Genomic DNA, 23,336 nt, shown 5'->3' on the forward strand with positions numbered 1-23,336 from the left:
TTAATAAAGCTATGTACTACTTCAACTAATAAAAGTGGAGTAAATTTGTTAATTTTTGAAAACCAGTATGCTACAACCTTAATACTGTACTGTGTTTACCTGTAAGACTCAGTTATACATAGTTTTCAAATATGTTTTTAAAAATAATTCTGGCAAAGCTTTCAATATGAAGTATAACATACAATATAAAATGGTGTTTTAGTTGTCATAACCAAGCAATAAATATAAAAGGCCCTAGATTAAAATGGCCTGAATAATTCCTACTGAGAGTTCTCATCACATTTCTGGACCAGGTCCACACACTGTACAAATTTTAGTTAAGTAGTCAAATGACTAAAGAAGTCCTTGTATTTAGAATATTACATTAGCCTGATTGCATCTATTGGCTATCAGAGTAATGAAATCAAGATGACTTCCAAATTTCTTTTCTCCCCCTGCCAATCATCACCTAAATGTGTTAAATGAACCTTTAAATTAATACAAATAAAGCCAGAAGAATAGTACTTCCCAAAGGAAAAAAAACCCAATCATTTGGTTTGCCTTATGCCACAGAAGAGGGGAATGAATAACTTATTAACAATAGCAATGGAAGAAACAGAAAAAAGCATTTTCTTATACTTACCCAAACCAACAGATTGTCTATTTATTCTAATATTAACACTGACTTTTTCAATTTAGAGAGGATAACCCAGAAATAAAACAGGAATTACATAGACCAGTTACATTATAATAAAACTGTAACTGGATTTCTAGAGCATTCCACTCCATTGTTATTTTACCTCACCCATAGTGCACAACTGTTTTGGGCTGTTGCAATAAATTGTCAACAAGCTTCTCTTCTGTCATCAAAGTGATTGCATTTCATGAAGGCTGAAGCAACTGCTAGTTAGAGGTTTGTGCATATTTACCAAGATTATAACTCTTTGGATTTTTCTGGACAAATGTTATACATAACTGAATATTTTTAATTTCAAGAATTGGTTCATTGTCAAGAACTAGCAGTTGTGACAAGAAGCATGAGACACTGTTCCTATATTTCAAAGGGGAAGAACATTAATCATGACAGAGCTAGCTTAAAAGACTCAGTCAGATACCAGAGGGTAGACATTAATTAGGCCTTTCAGAAATCTGGATACCACAAGGTGAGAGAAAACAGAAAATCCTTCTGTTAATGGATGAACTGGAGGTATGAAAGCTACGTGAACTGTCACAGAGCTAACTGAATGGCCAGATGAATTCAAATGCAATGAATAATCCAGTATATGGAAAATGTCTGATCGATAGGGTGATCATTACCATGATTATGCCCATATGGAAAAGTCTCTCCAATTTAGCTACATATACGATTCTAGTGGAATCTTTCCCAATCATCAGAACAATTTTTCACATGCATTTAACCAGAATTCATCCACACTGTGAGGTAGAGAGATAGAAGATCCCCAACTAGGGACAAAGTTATAGGTGGCCTGATTGAAAGCTGGTGCAGGTCCACAAACTAGTACTACACTAGCCAGTTTGGTTCCACTAAGATTAAAATTGGCTTAGTCTGTTTTAATCTTCCTGAGAACCCTTGGAATGAGAAGGCTGGAGGCAACTCTTATAGCAGAGGATTGGGCAATGGAAGGAAAAATGCATCTCTTAAGGAACCAGGACTGTAGCCCTCTAGGGAGCTAAACCTCTTGAACTTGTTTAGGTTGGTAGCAAAGAGAAGGTTATTCACCTTGTGCAGTCACTGAGGTTCTCTGAAGTATGTCCCCCTGTTGGTGCTTCATATTATGTATTCTTGTGATCTATAATTTGGATTGGAGATTTTCAGTAGCAGTGCCCGGTTGGGCTACATATATGCCTCCCCCAGTCTCACACTTTGTAAAGTGGCTACAGAGTTCAGCGTGGTTCAACCACCCTTGGTTTCTTCTATACTGCAGAATTTATGTCTGAACTCCAGAGCAGAGAGGAGGTGAGTGGGTAGTGAAGCACACACAGGGACACACTGGAATTATTGCACAGAGTGAGTAAACTTTTCTTCTTTGAATACTATCTCAATGGGCTTGGCACCATATTAGGTGGCTGCAGAGCAGTGCCTCGAATTGGAAGACCTGAAAATTTGCACAACTCAGAGGCACAGGTGTGCTGCTATTACCATGCAATTTCCAGGATAATGACTGTGTGAGTGAAGGTAGAGCCATCATGAACTTGATTTTCTTGATAAAACAGTTCATCTTCCTGAGGCCTAAATGAAATGCATGTCCCAGACCTTTGGATAATTAGGAAGTAACAGAAATAGAGTTCTTTCCCTCTGTGATAAGGAACATCTGGCATTTCCATTTCTAGAGGAGACCATACTTCTTGACTCAACATGATATTCAGAGACAGGTCCCTGAAAAGGGACAGGGAAAGTGGGTTGGAGAAAGGGAAGAGATGAAGTAGATATCTGTCTCTCCTTTAGATTCCTGACCATCCATATCAGTGTTTCTTAAACTGTGTTCTGGAGAATGCTGGTGTGCTGTGAGGTAATCGGAGGTTTTTTTTTTTGCTCAACAAAAAAATCATTGGTGTGCCTCAAAAAAAAAAATTGTTTGGTGTTCCTCGGTCTTAAAAAGTTTGAGAAACACTGATCCATATGTTTCATTCCAAATACTGAAAAGAGAGGTATTTGTTGTCCAACAGATGTTGGTGTTGAGACTGGTAGACTGTCCGTGAGGAGGTGGTCAAAATGATTGCTCAGAAGGCTGTTAATATCTGATGTGAAGAACCTGATTGAGATAAAGCCATTTAGTGATGTCAGGAAGGCCTAAATTGTCTTTAAACAGAGTCCTGGAATCTCTGCTGAAAATGTGATTTGTGGTATTGCTCAAGTTTAAACTTTTTTGAGCTTGGAATGTAAACTCGTCGAGATGTCAGATATGCCTGGAAAAGACAGGTTTGAGTGGTGGCACCAGTCTTTTGAGTGAACAGCTTAGATCTCTCAAAGGGCAAGTTCTTGATTCGATTTTGCCACTCCTTTGGAATTTCGCATGCCTTGAGCCAACAAGAATATCTCACATCAACAGCAATGACTATCACTATACATCAAGAACTGGTACTGGAGGACTTCTAGGAAGATTCACTCAGTGAAGGCTGATATTTTGAGCACCAACAGTATTGTTCAAAGGCTTTAGGTATATAAACCCAAAGGAACACTATGGCTACGTGTAGACTGGCAAGATTTAGCGCAAATACTTTTAACAGAAAATTTTTTCCATTAAAAGTATTTCCGCAAAAGAGCATCTAGATTGGCACGGATGCTTTTGTGCAAAAGCATCTGTGCCCAGTATAGACACGCTTTTGCACAAGAAAGCTCCGATGGCCATTTGAGCCATCGGGCTTTCTTGCGCAAAAAATTAAGGTGCCTGTCTACACTGGCCCTCTTGCGCAAGTATTCTTGCGCAAGAGGGACTGGCCCTCTTGCGCAAGTATTCTTGCGCAAGAGGGCTTATCCTTGAGCGGGAGCATCAAAATATTTGCGCAAGAAGCACTGAATTCTTACATTAGAACGTCATTGCTCTTGCGCAAATTCAAGCGGACAGTGTAGACAGCTGGCAAGTTTTTGCGTAGAAGCGGCCACTTTTGCGCATAATCTTGCCAGTCTAGACACACCCTATATGTTTAATGAACAGGAATTATTTTGAGTAAATTTTAGATATCATTATTTGACAATCGAGAATTATATTCCAAATCTTAGCTATAAAAATAAAGTACTTTCTGTAGAAGAAAACAGAAAAAGGAGAGCTAAGTTAGGATAGGCCTATGCCAATGATAAAACAGGATCCTTAGAAATTCATCCTGGTCTGGAAAGTGTGACATTATTGGATTGTGAGATGAAAATAATTGTTGCAACTAATGTTATATGTTTGCACAAAATCTTGTGCCAAGTACGATGTCTATAAAAAGATTATGATTAATTGGTTCTGGTTATACTATTTGTATGCATGTATCATTTTGTATTTGAAACTATGAGTATTGGCTATATACTTGTATTTCAAATGTTTGCCTCTGGGGGACATCAACATACAGTACCTCAAGGTCAAAATCTGTATTTTTAAAAACATTTCTGTGGAAACGGTATAGAGTAAGGAAAGTTTTGCCACATATCCTTTACGATTTATATTATATTTCAGTCAAAAACACATATACTTCAGCTTGATGTAAACATGGTAGCGGTGCCTATTACTAAATGTAATATATGAGGCTTTACTGGGTAACAGTAATCAGTTTTACATCATATTTCACGTGCTAACAGTAAACTACAAAAACGTTCTGCTCTGCTATTTAGCAAAATGTGTTGAATTACTCCACTAAGCAATCAAAGGGCATTCAGTAACTTAACTAAAAAGTTACCTTTTATTTTCCTTTTATAGGGTGCAATGCCCCTGCTTATACCATGCAGTGAAATCACAGCTAACACATTACCTTGTAGCCTACACAAAGTCTGTAGGTGATACAGAAAAAAAACAAAAACAAAAAAACAGAGCTTTAGCTAATTTTATGATCTCCGGCTTGCCTGTTTGTTTGAATTAATTTAGCACACTGTCAATAGCAGATTCTCTAACGAGGAGAGAGAGGTTATATTGATTTCTGTTGTTGAAGAGTAAGAAGCTAATGTAAGGAAACCTGAAACGTCTCCTGGGTTCAAGCTGAACAAGTCTGGGCAAATAATTATTTTCCAAGACTATATTCAATCAGTAAATTTGTACCCTGGTATTTCTCACATCTTAATTTATCTCTTTGAAACTATGACAACACATGCCAGTAGGTCTGACAATCTTTCTGTTTGGCCTGACTATAGAAGCTCCTGAAAACAGCCCTTTCTCTGCACTGGCATACTCAACAGATTCTTTTACACCTTGCAAAATCTGAATAGTTCTAGGATTTCAGATGCACATGGTACCCTCTAGGCACAAGAAATAGAGAAACTTCAGAGTATGGTATCAATATAATCCATCTGACAGGCAGTTAGATGGGCTCAGATCTTATTATAGTTTCAAAGATGTAAATGAAGGGGAGGGGAAATCGTTAAGCTGCAATCTTGAGTCTCAATTCAAAGTGAAAAGGTTATTTGGCCAAATCCATTTAGCGCACCTCTAAAGATTACTTGAATTAAGGTTATAATTTTACAACAATATTTAATGAATTTATACTAAGTATTTAAGACAAGTTGACATAATACATCAAAATGTAGAAATAATATATAGATAGCAAGTGAAAAATAAAACTCCAGCAATTTTCCTATTTCCTTCCCATCCCCCTTTTTTTTTAAAAGCTTCTGGGACACTTTCTCTCCTAGTCTGAAGTTCAATTGAATTCATGTGTGTGAAGAATACAAATATACTACATACCTGAAAGTCACCGCTTGCATGAATTCATCAAGAAGATCATCATAGGCTTGACCCCTGACTCTTTTGTGCCTCAGTCCAATATATAAGGGATCTTTTAGCAACTCCTGTTAAAGAAAGTATGAACTGTTAATAAAACAAATTACACTTGTTTATGGTCTAATACAAACAAGGAGAGAGAGACTTAATACAGTGTTTGAGTATTAACCTGAATAAGTGGAGGTACATATCCATTTATCCATCAGTATATAAAGACTGTGGTAATGCAACAAGGAGATATTTAATTGTATCATGTAGGCAAAGGAAAGAATCGGTGTCATTCCCAAGTGCAGTAGTAAAATGTTTAAGTAGGGTTTCAAAACTTCTAGTAGTGATGAAAATAAATCAGACTAAGTAACCTATTATCAAGCACATTTTTAATACTTCTTTTAGTATAAGAATAGAAAGACGGTATATAAAAAGGCAAATATTGGTTTTTCCTCATAAAATTTACCAAATTTCAAGCTTTCATAGAGTGTTTTACATCATAATGTAGGACTACCAGCATGTACTGTATCCATTCCACACAGAGTAACCAAGTGCAGTATACTATACTAAACTAAAGTTCTGTGGTTTTGGATTATTCTTGTTCAATGAACAGTGTATTTCAGTGGCAGCATATCACATTTTATGTTCTGGTAGCTATGTTGTCATTAAAAAAACCAAACTGCCAGTAATACAGGCTTATATTTCTGTATTATTACATATTCGTCACAGATTTTTCAGTTCTTTAGTTTCTGTAAGAGGTATGATTTGTCTTGCTATGGCAAAAATCCATATAAACATGGTTTCAAGATGCTCAATCCGATCATTTGGATACTTGGTATAAACTGAGTTCAAACTGTTAATCAGTCTGTGGCTGTGCCATCTGACAGTAATTGCTTCTTTTTTGATGCCTTTTCTGCTTTGGTTTTTAGAACAGCCAACACAGTAACTTTTTATGTTGACAAGTTGGCAGCTCAGAAATTCTTATTTTAGTCAAGAAGCAGTAAAATGTCAATCTAAACATTCTAGAAAGAAAAATAATGAATTCTTATTCAGCTTTATAAAATGGACTATGTTAAAGCATTCTCTTGCTATATGAAAAATGAGAAATATTCAGTTACAAAAAGCTGTGTTATGTTTATTTATTAATAAACATAGTTATTGGAAATTGGAGGCTGTGCCACCTGCTTGCTAACCTCCCTCCATCTGCTGCAGCTGGATTGTGGCCTCTCCCCCTACCTGTGCCGTAGCAGAAGGGGGGCTGCTACCAGCCATTTCTCTGACTAGATGGGGGCTGGACCATGGGGCCTACCTCAGGATTGGGGCCGAGGACAGGACGCTGAGGCCAGATGGGGGCTGGGCCCCAGTTGGAGCCTTTTTTGCCAGGCTTCATTTTAAATAAAGTAAAATGTTATGTCCAACACAAAAAGGTTTCCGTATTGTCTTTATTAATGGCAGGGGTGGGGAATCTTTTTTGGGTTGGGGACCACTGACCTACAGAAAAATATCAGTTGAGGACCACCCAAGTGAGAAGCAAAAAACAAAACAAACAAACAAACAAACCCTCAATCCCTCCCCAACCCTCTAAGATGTGACCCCCAAATGAAACACCTCACTTCCCCAGTGCTCCAGCCCGGAGGAAGGCAGAAGAGAACTGAGTTTCAAGGCCTCAGGTCAGATTAACTCTTCTGGAGTTCCAGGGTTAGTGGATTTTGTGGGCATCCTAGGCTCTCGAGTGGGGCCTAAATGAGGGGTTCAGTGTGTAGGATAAGGCTGCCAGTGAGTGGGATCTGAGCATTAGGTAGGGTGCAGATGGGGCTGAGGGTACGAAGTCTGTGTGGGGAGGTAGGGGACAGGGTATCTGGCCAGGAAAAGGGGGCAGGAACAGGCTGGGGTGCAGGGTCTCGGCAGAGGGATGAGTGAGGAGGCTGGTGGTGTGGGGCAGGAGCAGGGTAGGGGTGGGTGTCTGGCCAGGAGGGAAGGGGCAGGAGTGGTCTGGGAGAAGGGTGCCTGCCCAGGGGAAAAGGCAGGGTCTTGGCCAGGGTTGAGCAAAGGGGTGTAGGGCAGGGTCTGGGCATGAGGGAGTAGAGGGCACTTACTTGTCTTTAGGCCCCACACCGGTCCCAGGGTCAGCCTCCCGCTGATCCCATTAGGTGGAATCTAGCCAGTGGCAGTGCAGGGAAAGGCTCCAGACGGTGCGCTCACACACTGCTGTTCCCCCAGCCCAGGATGGGGAGCGCTTCTTCCTTGTGCAGCAAGGCTCGGGGCTCTCTCTCTCCAACCCCTTCCTCCCCCCCCCCCACCTCCCAGCGGGAAGCCAGAACCAACCGCATGGGGGAGGAGGGAGGGCGAGGCTGCAGCACCACGCAAAAGGGGCCCAGGCCGCTCAGGTCTGTGCTGCTGAGTGCCTCCTCACACGACTCCTGAGCATGCTGGCCCAGCAGCCTGTGAGCACCAAGAACAACAGCTGCACAAGCAAGTGCCCCTGGAGCAAGTCATGCCATCCCAGAACAGAGTCTGGGGCAAGGAGCCCGTGGGAGGGCAGAGTCTGTGGGACTCCAGAGTGATGTAATGCCGTTGCTCTGTTGTCCCACAGGAAAAGTTTTTTATACAGGGAGATGTCTATGCTTTTTAGATGTGTTTTAAGATTTGGCTTCAGCCAGATTTTCATCTAAATTAATACATTTTACTGCAGCAAGTACTTACAAACTCTTTTCCTTTTCCTCTGATGTCTGTTTCAACTGAGACCACTGAACCCTACTCTGGTGTATCTGACTACCTTTCTCATTGCTCCTGACTCTGTAAGTTCTCCTCTGTTTGTTCAATCCTAATCACCTTAACCTGTTCTTTCTTTTGTGACAGGATACTGCCTTTGCTTCATCAGCCTCAGCATTTCTTCCTTGGGTGGTGGGGAACCTGGAGTAAACCAATACAACTTCAAAAGATTTTTCTATTCACTCTGGTTTTATTTTTCTCTATTTAGAGGATGGGACTCAGGGTAAACACAATAAATTAAGCAAAATCACCTCCCCCTGCAATTTTCAATTCAAACATTACTTTTCCCTGTCCTGCTATGGGGTATTATCCTACTACAGTAAACTTCCGATAATCCGGAACCTTTAGGACCCAGGGGGTGCCAGATTATCAGATATGCCGGACTATCAGAAGGGGGGCTATGAGGGGTCTGGGGTGGGGTGGGGGGATGCTACCCCAGACCCCCTCATAGCCCTCCCTTCTGATAGTCCAGCTCTGCCCCAGGAGTCCCAGATTCAGCCGCTGCTGGTCAGTTTCAGCAGAGGCTGAATCAGGGACGCCTGCAGCAGAGCAGCTGGGGTGCTGCTGGGTTGGTCCGGTAGCGCCGACCCTTGGCGCCGCGAGACCAACCCGTCAGCACCCCAGCTGCTCTTGGGGACACCTGGGGCAGAGCAGCTGTGGTGCTGACGGGTTGGTCCCGCAGCGCCGCTCCTCAGCGCTACTGGACCAACCCAGCAGCCTTCCAGCTGCTCTGCCCCAGGTGTCCCCAAGTCAGCCGCTGCTGATACTGATCAGCGGCTGACTCCAGAAAGCCAGAGGCAGAGCTGCTCTGCCCCGGGCTTTCTGGAGTCAGCCTTGGTCAGTTTCAGCAGCGGCTGAATCAGGACACCTGGGGCAGAGCAGCTGGAAGGCTGCTGGGTTGGTCCCACAGCGCCGAGGAGCGGCGCTACTGGACCAACCCAGCAGCACCCCAGCTGCTCTGCCCCAGGTGTCCCCAAGTCAGCCGCTGCTGATACTGATCAGCGGCTGACTCCAGAAAGCCAGAGGCAGAGCTGCTCTGCCCCGGGCTTTCTGGAGTCAGCCTTGGTCAGTTTCAGCAGCGGCTGAATCAGGACACCTGGGGCAGAGCAGCTGGAAGGCTGCTGGGTTGGTCCCACAGCGCCGAGGAGCGGCGCTACTGGACCAACCCAGCAGCACCCCAGCTGCTCTGCCCCAGGTGTCCCCAAGTCAGCTGCTGCTGAAACTTATCAGCGGCTGACTCCAGAAACCCAGAGGCAGAGCAGGTCTGTCTCGGGCTTCCTGGAGTCAGCCGCTGGTCAATTTCAGCAGCGGCTGAATCCGGGACAGCTGGGGTGCTGCTGGGTTGGTCCCGCAGCCCCGAGGGGCAGCGCTACTGGACCTACGCGGCAGCACTCCAGCTGTTCTGCCCCCTGCTTCCCGGATTCAGCGCTGGTCAGTTTTAGCAGCGGCTGAATCGGGGAAGCTGGGGGCAGAGCAGCTCCAATGGTCCGGCTGCCCGGAGCACTTCCGGATTCCTGATGGTGCCAGACCATCAGGAGTGCCGGACCATCAGATGCCGGACCATCGGAGTTTTACTGTATATTGGTTCCTATTTTTCAGTCCTTCTCCAAGCAGCTGTTCCCTTTAGGAAAAGAAACTAAGGCAGGGGATAGAGCCTTCCACCACAGAGAAGCCTTTCTTTCCTGTTGCTGCCACTATCCATGTTCCAGCTTGTCTCCCTCTTTCTTATCAAAAGAGAGGTTTTTAAAGGGCACTGGTAGCCCTTAACTGGTCTCAAGCGACTGTAGCTAACCAGAGATAAACTTTTTTCAGCTCCTAGGGAACAGGGCCATCATCATTTTAGGGCTGATAGATTTGCCTTCCACCACTCTCATATTCAGTCACACCTTTTGCCTCCAATTTATCTGAGAGATGTGCCAGGATATTCTTCTACTCTGATACTGCAGGATATTTTAACACACAAAACCAAATACTGTTCAGCTTGGGCTCATCCTGTTGTAGCAGTGAGTATCACAACCTGGGGCCTTTCTGATGAGAATGGGCACTGTGGGAGTGAGACCATCTGTTTCTGTGGGTCTTTGAGAGACTAATTTCATATGTGTCTCTCAAACACTTTGACGGAAATTAAAACAGAATTATTTACGATTAGCTGATGCTATGATGCACTGAATTTGTGCAAAGAGCAGTTTGATTAAAATATCATTACGTTCAAAGGAAGCTTTTTTATTGTTTCATGAGAATTCAGTAGTTGAATGGCAGCATCAAGGATCAAGAGGATAAGGAAATGATATAAATTACACAGAATGTAAGCTATTTTACTCAGTGCAGAAGGAAAGATTAGTCAATGGCATCATCTTACCACCTACATTGCATCCTTATTCTTGACATCACAGCAGCTTTTGACACTGTCAACCACACCTACATCTTACACTCTTCCTCACAGGCATTCATATCCTAGAATTCCCCCTCTGCTTGTCCTATTGTTCCTTCAGTATATTGTTTTCAGTTGATACTGCCCTAAGCTCCAACTTTGGCTCTCTTCTTCTCTTTCTACACTCCCTATTTAGGTATTTATCTTCAGAAACAGCTGCAACTTCTACCTTTATGCTAATAACTTATGCTCTCTCCACTGACAAACTACCTTCCTCAATCCAATCCAGCATTTCAGTCGGATACATCTTTTTGTGGATGTCAAGTCAACACTTCAAATTTAATATGGCCAAAACAAATATTGTTGTCAAAGCCCTCTCCCTCCCATTTTTCTCTATCACTTCGGACTACACTACCACCCTTCCCAGGAATCCAAGCCTATATTCGGGATGTCATTTTTCACTCAGCCATCTCTGTAGACTCACACATTCAGACATTGTGTAAATCAGTGTTTCTCAACCAGTGGTATAAGTACTCTGAGGGGTACTCGACAAAAGTCTGGTGGGTATGTCAACACAACTGAAATTTGGAGAAAACTGAATTTTTGTTTTAAGTTTTATAGCGCTTTATTATTTTTGTACTTTTTACACCCAAAAATTTCATTGTCCGTCTGGCTACGATTAAGTTGTTTAAATAAATGTGTTGCAACAGTAGAAAAAAAATTGTGTGTGTCTGAAAACTGTAGGTACTGGGGTTACTTAATTTTTTTTTTGAAAAAGGGACACTTTATAAAAAAAAGGTTGAGAAACACTCATCTAAATCACATTGTTTCTTCCTACACAACTTTTTTTTTTTTTTAAAGATAAAGACTGTCCTCTATCTATACAGCTCTCATCCATGCCTGCAACCTTGTGTCTTGAATACGGCAAGGCTGCCTTCTTTCTGTCCTTATTTACTTCAACCTTGCTACCTTGCAGCCCATTTATAATGCTGCTGCCAAAATCATTTTCCTAGTTCATCTGTCTAACCACATCAGTCTCCTTATTTCACTCCTTTCACTAGCTCCCTCTTTGCCTTTGCATCTAACACAAGTTTATTGTTTTCATCTTTTAAGGCTCTTTATAACCTATCTACCCCGATTCTATCAAGCACATTTAGTAACTTACAATACCAGCCTCAACCTTCATTCTTCCAGCATTCCTACCACTCATTACAAGATCACTCTCTCTCTGTTTAACCTTTCCAAATAGTTAATAGATAAAGTGCTACAGATGGCACTCAAGAATATTCAGCATAGTTCCTGGTTTTGTAGGACTGAAGAAACTTGTTGCTGTTGTGCAAATGGCTTCTTATGCGCGCTTCTTTATATGAAACCGCAAGTCATCTTTTGTTGCCAGCAAGAGTAAGTCTCAGGTCCGACAATGGGTTCTCAAAGTACAAAGGATGCTATACAGGTATCTGTCAAACACAAGTAGTTTATTTTCTGACAGCTAACAGCTGCACCCCTTAACTAGAAGGGCAACATAACAAAGAAGTGGCATATCTTACGTCCTTTTCCTGCTAGCCAGGGATCCCGAGTTGGCTGCAGACGAAGTGGGAAATTGTCTCAGCTTCCTAAGTGCTGGTACTCAAAGCCCATTGGTGAGGTCCCAATTGCTGTGCTTTGGTGCAGCCTTAAATACAGTTCTCTTGCCTTGTTTTGCAGTTTGGAAATTTCCAGGGGTTACTCATTACATGCTGATGTAGGGCTCAGCTGTTAGATATTGATCTGGTTCTGATCTAGTTCTACTTGTTCTTTGGCCTTGTTTACGTGATCAGTACGTTAGGATAAACAGAATTGTTTATGCGTTCTTTCCCCTATACCCTTATACTTGTTCTTGCTATACTGGCAACAATGCTTATCTTAAATGGCGTATGTTCCGAACGACTTGCTTCTAGCACATCAGAAAGAGGGGAAAAAGGGGGAAAAAATGCAGGCCTCACCACTCCTAAACTTGCATGTACGACGTTCTTCTGCAATCAACCCCTACATCTTTGAAAAGCATTCTCCAGGTCCACCCTGATGCATAGGAAAAACTCTCAGACATAACCCATACTGCTACTGTTGTCTTCCTTCAAATAATTCCTTAAGGCTCACTCTGTTGTGATGCCCACAGAGCAAATCCTGCTGATCACAGCCTGGTAGGTGATGAGCTGTGACTGTTCCTTTTTCCCTTCTTTCCATTCTCCCTCACCCTTATAATGTTCCCATACATCACCTTACCTCTAACATAATTAAAAACAAATCACAAAGGGAAGAACCCCAAACAATACATTATGTAACTAACAAAGTTGCACCAGTTGTTCGCCACACTCATTTGCTTGTGTTGTATCCCCATTTCTTGACCTTTAATCATTTTGCCTGTAAGAGGCAGCAAGTGGGGGGAGCGGGGTCCACAGAGCCAACAGACACAGGGAGCCTACTTGAAAGCCAGCTCCCCACATGTACTGGCTCCCACCTGCCCCCCTCGGTGCTGCTGCCGCTCTCTTAATATGTAGTTATGCTTTTAAGCCAGCTTCTGACAGGCACTGGTTCCCACTCTCCCCCTTCTTGCTGCCTAAGGGGGGGGGGGGGGAGAGAAGGCGTGTAGTTGACAAGCCCAGGCTTATTGGTTAATCAAGTAGTCGTCTATACATTGACATCCTTAGCAATTACACTGACGTGGTAAGTGGCAAAGCTTTGGTCCACCCATTCTTAACCCTCAAATCCATCTCTGTATGCTGGCGGATGATAGTGGCTCTCAGATCCTGATTCTTCTCCATAGGTAATAGCTGTGTGCCTCCTGCACCACTACACTTCCCAGGCCACAACATGGCCCTGTGTAGTTATTCACTGTGTTCTGTTTATCTCCTTTCAAATTTCAGTAACTCATCCTCCTGCACCACCAACAGATGGATGATTGTTAATTTTTAAAATATCACTGAAGAAAAACACCTTTTTTCTCCCCCAAAAAGCAGCAATGTTTGTTCTGTCGAGAGCTTTCAAAAAATTATTTCACGCCTCTAATTATTAAATAGTCAAAGTGCTTCACAATATGTCATAGCCAGATTGAGACCATTTACCAGCTTTTCAGTCTGAAGCCAACTTTTGAAGAACTATAAAGCCATGAAAAATCAAGATATACAGCAAAATGCTGACAAATCCTTAAATATATAGTCAAGCTTGAGTGCAGCTTTCAGATATTGTTTTCAAGCTCCTTTTGCTCCCTCACCACCACTGTATCTGGTACACTTGCTGGTATTCACAGTCCAATAACTAAAATAAGGGAATCAACAAATTGTGTCAGCCTAATCAAGCTTTAATAATCACAACACATACACACACCCGGACCTTTGCAGAATGTTAATGAGGCAACATTAAAAACATAATTTACTTAATGTCTACAAGGATCTTTAGGGTTTTCAGTTTGAGTAGCGTTTTAAAAGCACAGGCAGTTAATTCAGCAATACATCTTGGCTGAAAGTCTGTACAACTTTTGAGAGCTTGAGATTCTTCTACAGCTCAGTGCATACTACTTCACAAAAGTGTTACAGTTCAGCAAGGAACAACCAAAAAGTTCCCTTAAAGTCCAATTTGGAATAATGTATAGTAAAGTACAGAAAGGAGAGAAAATAATTAAGCATTCAACAACTGAAAAGAACAGTGGTTATTTCTAAGCTGTGAATGGCAAACCTTTGAACAACTTCTCTTTTTCAAAAAGGCACTAAGAATAAATAAGCTACTTAAGCACATTACCCGTTATTCAGGTCACAACAGTGCAAATTAGATCAGATGTGGTTTTTTAAACTGTTCACACATTACTACTGGCTATTTCATGGCTTTCAAAGTTGATTACTGAAAAGAAAATTCTATACTACAACGGAATGTGTCAAATTGACATTACGGTATCCTATTCCTCAAGAGGACAAAAGAAACATCAATCACAAACTTGTTATAGAAGTTAAACTTTTGGAGGTTTAGTCTCCTTCAACATATATCTCATTATTCTCTAACACGTGTTGTGCATGTTAAATATTTAATGAAAACTTGAACATATCTATTTTACACATTAGCGCTTTAATGAAAAAAACCATACAAAAGATATAAAACACATTCATATGTAGAAATGCAGCAAGTTTCAACTTTATCCTAGTAAACTTTTTCCCCCAAAAGGGCTTGAGGTTCATTCACTTGAATGATCACATAGACCTACTTAGAATTAACTATGTAAAATAACAAAGAGTTCTTTGATGCACCAGCTGAACATATTAAAACCGTAATGATCGCTGAGATTGTTAAAAAAAAGGCAACTCATTTATACTACTTGTACACACTTAGAGCTAAGAGATCAGCAAGTCATCAAAGTTCAAGAAAGACCTGAGATGTACACCTGGCTCCAAATTAGCTTCAGGAGCCAAGCCAATGAAACAGAAGATTACACAATTGATGTATTTCATCAACAGGGAATGAACATGATGAAATACCATCTCTGACAATTTAGGGAATCTGTCTATGAACAATTTATGAATTCGGGTTGGTTTTATTAAATTGCTGTGCCACTGAATGCCTCAGTGTATGTGTAATCCACCATTTCTGTGCTATGTATCCCCCAGACCAGATTTAACAGGATGGGTGTTAAATCTTGCTGGTTATTGATTCGAATGGGAGCATCCTAAGACAATATCCAAATCATACAGGAAGTCTGTGATGGAGCTGGGGTATCCTGAGTTCCAGTTCAGGGAAGAGACCAATCTTATCCTTAGAATGGACTCTTAGTAACGCACTTAAGCTAACACCAACTGTTTCCATTCAAGGTAGTTTTTAGTGACCTGCATCTCAAAAATACTTTGAGCAATTTTCTATATACAGGTACAAGCCAACCAACAAGGATGAGAGTAATTGACAAGACATTGGTGTTTGTGTTTAATAATGGGTGAACAAATGGAAAGAGTCTGCGGTGGGATCTGTTACCCATATCCAAATTAGAGGTTTGTGAGGGATTTATAGCCTATATTAGAAAGGCTGGGTTGTTGGGTATGGTGGTTGGTGTACAAGGGTTTCTGGTCATAGACAGAAGCTACTCAGGGATATAAAGTCATATTTAACATAGTTTTGGAATATGCATTATGATTTTAAAACCAATGCATACAAGTAAAAAAAAGAGTGTGTCAACTGTACGTCTATTTGAATGTTTACCTACCTTCCTTCCAAATTCACTGTTTTAAACGGCAACATTTCTAGATTATACAACAATAGCAGCAACCTTCATTTAAAGTTCACAGTTTTTGTCTGCTCATTAGAAACAGAAAATTAGCAGTCTAAAAAGAGAGAATAGTTTATATATTTTCTTATTCATTAAAGGAATTACAGATCCAGACATCTTTCATTCTTAATTCTGGTCAAAAGGGGGACAGCTATTCAAATTGTTAAATAATGATGTAAATATAAACTGTTTCTTTACTTTAAAGAAGAAAAATAGGTTACTATAGGTTAATAAAATGCAAATTAATATAATCATGGCTTGCTGAAAATCCAGTACACTGGAAAATATTCTTTAAATACAGAATAGTTTAGAGACATGAAACTCTTTACTGGTATTAGTTGTTAATCAAGTTCCTGATGCACATGTGGTTATTGAGCTCTGATCAAAGAATTACATGAAGGAGCCTCCAAATAGAAAACAAGAGAGGCAATGCAATGCATTCCTCCCAGAATGATAATGCATAACAAATAATCTCTCACATTTATAAGTGAGAGACAAATCTGTTATCAACATTAAATATGGTGAAGAAGCCTGGCTCCTGTTTGCACTGCATTCATATAAAGGTGATGGTGACTTTGTTTCATTTTAAGAAATATATGTAATATAGAATTATATAAAATAAAATATAGTATTAAACTAACAAGGTGATTGAATTAACAAATGAAAACTATTAAATGTCAGATTATATCTAGCCTTTCTTCTGAGTGAAAGAAGAATGAACACTACCACGAACACAACATATTCAAACAGAAAGTGCAAGCTTGAAAGGGACTTAAAGAGAACAGAATAAAATACAAGTGTATATGCCCTTATCTCCAAATAGCAATTTTTTACAAAATACACATCTCTATCCAAAAACCATTTATGGATCTCAGAATATTGTAATATTGAATAAGTACTATGTCCATTACTGAATTTAACACCACACTTAAAATCTGTAGGGGTTCCCTGTATATTTTATGTCTGTATTTACTGGTGTTCTTTCTTGTAAATATTAATATACAACACAGATTTTATAAAAATAATCTGTAGTGTTATTTAAAAATATGCTGTTGCTTAAACAAACAAGTGCCAGATGGAAGCTCCATGAAAAACAGTAAAATACCTACTTTAATTCCAGTCTTAGCATTATCACTATTTTTACACTGGAAATGGGACTTGGCTGAAGTAGAATGTGTAAAAAGCCCCTGAAACTATTTATTGGTCAATTTAATATTATTATTAATATTTTGCCTGAAGTGCAAAAGTCCATTCAAGCAATCAATTTAGTTCCATGAACTGAAATCACAACCATAAATATTTGATTTTGATTTGCTTAACATTAAACTCTAACATTTTTTCATATTCCTGCTTGTTTGCCCCCTGAAAACATCTATGGTTTCATCTAGTCTCCCTCTTCTGCTTCATTACTTTCCATGTATAGTCCTAAATTACAAGTTAATATACTTATATGTTGAAAGCTATGAATTCATATAACAGATTTTTATGTCGAGTGATTTTTTTTTACCCTGCAAAAAGACAAACCATAATTTGATCAAAGATTGTTTTCAATGCTATGTTTGTGTTAATAAAAATATAACTGTTAAGGTAGGCCTCAGATTGAATGGATATATGCTCATATTGTTTAATTTAGATTTACCAATAAACTTCTAGATTCCTGTTACCCAGGAGTTAGAAATTGAACCAGAAATAACCTTTTATTACATTACAGTTGTGACTGTTCTGAGAATATTACCAGCCTCACTGTGAATTTACATTAAGCAAAAGATTAATAAACACCACAAAAGACCTTTAAGGTCTACACAAATTTACTGAAAATGAAATGCTGCCAAACTGTTATATCACCTCAAGCGAGTTACTCAAAGGTCCCACACACGGAGGGATACAGTGTCTGTTTTAGGTAACATCCTCTCACTAGGTTCCTTGAAATTTTGCAAACTCTTATGTTCAAAGTCACATAACTATTCTGGTTGACACACTTTAGGAAAAATGTGGGCAGACAGGAGAAAATCCAGAGGGTAGCCACTAAAATTTTAAAAGGATTATAAAACCTGATCTATGAGGAAAGGATAAAAAATTGGTACATTTAATCTTGAGAGAAGATGCCTTGGGCGGTGGGAGGGGGCGGAGGTTAAGAGCTGTTATAAAGAGGACAGTGATCAGTTGCTCTCTATGGTCCCTGAAGGTAGGACAAGATGTAATGGTCTTAATCTTTAGCAAGGGAGTTGGAATAAGCCTCAAAGGGAGGCTGGAAAATGCTCATGATTGGAGGTTTTTAAGAACAGTTTAGACAAACAGCTCTTGAGGATGGTCTACTTGATTCTGCCTCTGGCTGGACTGGATGGTCCAGTCTCAAGGTCCTTTCAAGTCCTATGTTAATATGACTCTACAAAAGAAATCTAGAAGTCTGGTATGTAAATTAAGCGTATGTAAGTCAAGTGCCATCATGGCCTTTTAGATGGAGATAATCTGGAACATACTGGTACAGTAATTACCCTGTATTAAAGCAACCAGTATATTTCTTAGTCACTGAGCTGTCATGGTCGTTTCATGGTCTCCTTACCACATACGCAGCAAAAATGGGTTTTCAAATGTTAGTTATTGTTGAATGAATCAGTACAGAATGGTGTCACTTTATGCTCCTTTCTGCATTTGGGGGGGTTCCAATAATAATCCCCATATTCTTCCTCTCTCATTTACAATCTGCAATATCTGTGTGTTTGAAAATGTTCCTTTAGGACACCTTATTTCATCTCTTGTCAGTCTTAATAGTTTTAAACACTTTGGAAAAGAGATGCCTTGAGAGCACTTAGTGTGTGTTAAAATCACTAATCTCACAAATAATATATTTTAGAATTGTATGCCTGTCTACATGTGTGATGGCGCGTTGGGGGTCCCCCATCTCCTCCATGCTCCCAGACAGCAACTAACCCCCACTCTTCCAGCCTTGCCCCCCAGCCAGGGTAGCATTCCACCTTCCTTTGTTCCTCTCCATGGGGGGGTGTCTGGTTCAACAGGTTTGGCATCACCTTTGCATAATGAGGTTTTCCCTGCTGGGTCTTGCTCTAGACAGCAGAGGTCACCACAGCCCAGCAAGTACCCCCACTACGTCACAACATGAAACAGTATTTAACTGCCTATCATCTACTATGTCTATGTAGCATTTTGAAAGGAGTTGGAGCAAGCCTCCTTGCCTGGATCTGCAGACTTGGGGCAGGATTTACTCTAGTGCCCTAAAAATGGTTGTATAGGCAATGTTTTGAAGTCACTGCCGAAAACTCTGATCCCATGTATTGGGCATGCAGACACCCAGAAGAACACATTTGTGCAACCACTCAAAGAACCACCACAATACTTTTTTACCTAAATTAAAATTTTTCACAAACATTTTCACTTTTGATAGAAAGTTCAGTTTCCACAATAGCTCTTATATTAAAATTTAAAAATACAGGGTAAAAACTACAGGTCAAATCCTGACTTCTTTTAGAAGTTAACGAGCATTTTTCCTCTGACTTCAGTGAAGCCAGGATTCCACCCTATGAAAACCATAGTGAATATCTCTCAAATATCTAGTTTCTTTTCATGCATTTGGAAAAAAAGAAACTAGGACTAGAAGCTTTAATGAATTATTGGAATACTTGTTTTTAAATAGGACTTTTGCTCATAAAGTGGTACCAATAAATTCTGGGCATCCTTACATAGTGGTCTGAATTCAACCTTAGTTGGCACAGAAATTTTCTATCAGAGAGCTGCTGCACCCTAAAAGGATTTGCTTCCTGAGATAAGAAGTGCCCATTTCCAGGGCCTAGTTTAACTGCGGGCTATATAACTGCCATGCAGGAGAGGCTACACTGGGCATACATCAAATGCCCACTCAATCCACACACTTTTGGGGCTGTGTTGACCACCTCTGTGGTTCCCTCGTGAAGAGGTGGTTTCAGGAGCATTGTAAACGATCTACAATCAATGGTCTCATGTTAGTGTTTTTTTGTTTTGCCAATGGAAGTAATCTTGGCCTGCTCAGTGTACTAAATTGTCAGTAAAAAGATGTGTGCATGCAGATTCCATTAAATATATTGTTAAATTGAATAAACCCGTATTAAATAATAATTACATATCATAAAAAAGGATAAGCACCTACTTGAAGGAAAAATAAGACTAACGGAATAATATCCTCATCCCAAATTCTAAGTTTACCTTTTAATAGGACAGATAAATACAATTATAAAGTTCAGTATGCTGCTCTTAAAATAAGTGAAACGTTCACGGAATCTTGAAAAAAATATTTACCTCATTATCAGTTCCCACATCCAGGATTACAGGCAAACACTCCTGTGGTTTCATTCCTCCACATGCCGTGTAAAGTGCCAATTTACCAACTGGGATGCCCATTCCATAACAGCCAAGGTCTCCAAGGCCAAGAATACGTTCTCCATCAGTCACCACAATAGCCTTGATGTAGAAAAAAGAGTACTATGAAATATTTTTTTTCTGAAATGTGGAGTACTTATAAAAAGCATACTTAAACTCCTAAACACACTTTTTTGTTTCCATTTTAAAGTTATTACTATAAGCACACACTGAATTATAGTAGAGTAAAATTCCTGAATTCCTTCATTATATTTTATTACATTTTCACTTCAGTTATATTGCAATTTCACTATGAAAGGTTTTCCCTTTTCTATTCCACTAAAGCTATGTCTGGACTGCAGATTTGCATATCTTTTTCCGTTTTTTTGGAAGAGGCTTTCCCAAAATTTGGCCCAGCTACGGGGCCAAATTTCAGAAAAACCTCCTCCTTCGGAACATCCCTTATTCCTCATACAATATTTAATAGGAATCCATGGGGCTATAGGGAAGTTGTAGGTGTTGCCAGGGTCATATACGTGTGTCTGGATTTTTGGAGACTGAGTAAGACAAAGAGTTGCTAGCATTGTGCTGGCTCTTGTTGGCAAGACAGAAAGTCAAATTGTACTACACCTGACTATCAACAGATATATGGGTCATCGTGACAAGCCAGGGGATGCCCAAGGACAAATGAAGAACTAAGTGCTCCTCAGGGTGGAAGCTCTCCCGCAGAGCCTTCTGGATACTGACAGCCCCCCGATGGACCTCCCGGATGGCAGCTTGCAGAAAGGTCAGCCAGGCTGGTAGCAACGTGTCCACGAGAAGCACCAGAGTGCCTAGGAGCAGCTCTGGCTCCATGTTGCAGAGTGCTGTGGTGTCTTGAGTGAGGGCAACTAGAGCACTCAGAGACACAAATGATTTGCTGTCCCTCATTGAGGTAGGCAAGCAAGCAGGGACACCTGAGAACCGGCTGCCCGGGGTTTCCCTGTAAGCACAGACCTCAGATAGCCTTAGGCAGCAGCCTCACACAGTAAGTTTTGACCCGATGCCCTGCCTGACCTGGTTCCGGATGGCCTTAAATGTGAATCAGTGTCCACTCAGTGTGGATGCACTATTTCAAAATAGCAAAATGCTATTTTGAATTGCATTTTGTGTGTAGAGGCATTATTTCGAAATATTTTATTTCGAATTAAGATATTTTGAAATAACGCTGTAGTGTAGAGTCCTAAGCCTCTATAAATATTGCTGCTGTAGCCCAGGGGTTAATCCCCTAGAGGCTTAAAATAATACATCAGAAACAACCAACTCTAGAGAATATTAGAGTTCAAAAAAGATCATGAAGCTGGATGGAGGAGTCCAGTCTGTTTGTAGTGCTATTAGGGCAATTAAAGGAACAGGGGATGTTGGGAGCCTGGGAGCCCGGGAGCCCTGATGAGGCCATTAAAGTTGAGGTTTGTTGTCTGGTCTAGTGGTTAATTGTCTTTCTTTGGGTGCAGAAACAGATTATAGGTATTGTGAAATATCTTTATTTTTCATTTTCTCACTTTTATGTTTGTAATAGATAAGGTTGAGATATATATAAAACACACCTAACAGTATTCTCGTGCACTGTTTTTATAAAAGATATCTATGTTGACTCTAGTAATGCTTAGCAAATGTTGATTTTAATAGTTTCTATCACAGCACTTTAATTGCAAACAAGACTATAGTATATCTGTCCTTGCTAAAACCTTTCAGCTTCTCCATATTCAGATACTATTTGTGTGTTTCCATATAAAGTACACATGTACATGGCAGTTACATAAAACAAGCAGAAAATTAAAAATGTGTCAACACAAATGCTGAAAATGGAAAAGACAACTTTGTCTGCATTCCACAAGTCAATGCAAGATTAAAAGCTGCATGCTGTGGTAAAATCTCCACACAATGTTGCTGTTATAGAACTATTTAAAAGAAAAGAAAAGATCACATATGGAAAAATCTGTTGCAAAGTAATTCTAGAGTACTCCAAGTCAGCACATTTATTCTGTTTCCGGTAAAACTCACATTCACAAGGAAAGGTAGACTAAGCAGTAGAAATTAATGTATTACACTAAAATGGATAACTTGAGCATCTGTAAATTTCAATTATTGTTTATTACACTGTAACCAAATCTGATCTTGTAAATTTAAATAAAAGACATAGGTTAATGATCACTGTGTATCGCATAAACATACTGTTTATGTGGATATTTGGACCACTCAAATGTTACCTTACTAAGTTATTTCCATGTGTGTTTTTTAAAAAAAAAAACAGCTATTAAAGTTGCTCTAGACAGCTTTAAATGGTATAAAAACACTTATTTGTTTACTGGATATTAACATTTATTGACTTCAGCTGCACAATTTAAGGGCTCAAAGACAAAAAGTAGGTACTCTCCAAAATTAAATATAGAGTGAAAAAAATAGTTACCTGTATGAGTACCTGGACATTCCTGTTTAACCAACAACAACAATTTGAGACAAAGTAAACTAGGATACAAAACAATAAAATAAAATTACCTCCCACCACCTATTACTTACAGAGGTACTTTGATCTGCAGATCTCAAAGTGCTTTACAAAGATGGGCAAGCGCCATTATCTCAGATGGTGAAGAAAAAAAGAGAAAGCACAATAGAAAAGGACAGAATCCTGGTTTATAACAACAATTTGGATGAAACTGTATTTTCTAAAAAGTTTCTAACCATTGTTATTGATACAGATGTGACTCACTTATACTATCATGTATTTTTAGGATCAGAACAGACATTGTTTATTTGATGTTTTAAAGGAATGAATAATTTTCACACTTTATTCCATGACAAGCAGCAGCAGGTAGAGAATAAAAACAGTTTAAAGACAACTTTTAAGAATCAATTAAAACTGAAATTGCTTTGCTTATAAAATGCTTAGCAGATCTTTTTTTCATTCTGAGATATAAAGATTTCCATACTTAAGAGATATCGTATTTGGAAGTTAATTGATCCACATGTAGTGATCTTTCAGTTATAAATAAATAATTAAAGCAGTCCTTATATTCAATAACCTTTAAATCACATGAGGCTGAATTTAATTGGAAAGTTCTCGGATTGAAAAGCTCAACATTCAGAAGCTCCAACTGGAAGTGCCTTTGATGCAACAATAACT

At 39.8% G+C, this 23,336-nt stretch overlaps 1 protein-coding gene across 1 annotated transcript in view; it reads right to left on the bottom strand.

The window, feature by feature from the left end:
- The window catches only part of ME1 (malic enzyme 1), a 226,482-nt gene that overhangs the window by 102,043 nt on the left and 101,103 nt on the right, over window positions 1-23,336 (bottom strand). The window contains exons 5-6 of the mRNA XM_075923820.1: window positions 20,114-20,275; window positions 5,376-5,479 (exon numbers count right to left, since the gene is read on the bottom strand). Of these exons, the coding sequence (XP_075779935.1) occupies window positions 5,376-5,479; window positions 20,114-20,275 (266 nt within the window). The remainder of the gene's footprint in view (window positions 1-5,375; window positions 5,480-20,113; window positions 20,276-23,336) is intronic.

Source organism: Pelodiscus sinensis, chromosome 3, assembly GCF_049634645.1.
Source record: "Pelodiscus sinensis isolate JC-2024 chromosome 3, ASM4963464v1, whole genome shotgun sequence".
NCBI lineage: Eukaryota > Metazoa > Chordata > Testudines > Trionychidae > Pelodiscus > Pelodiscus sinensis.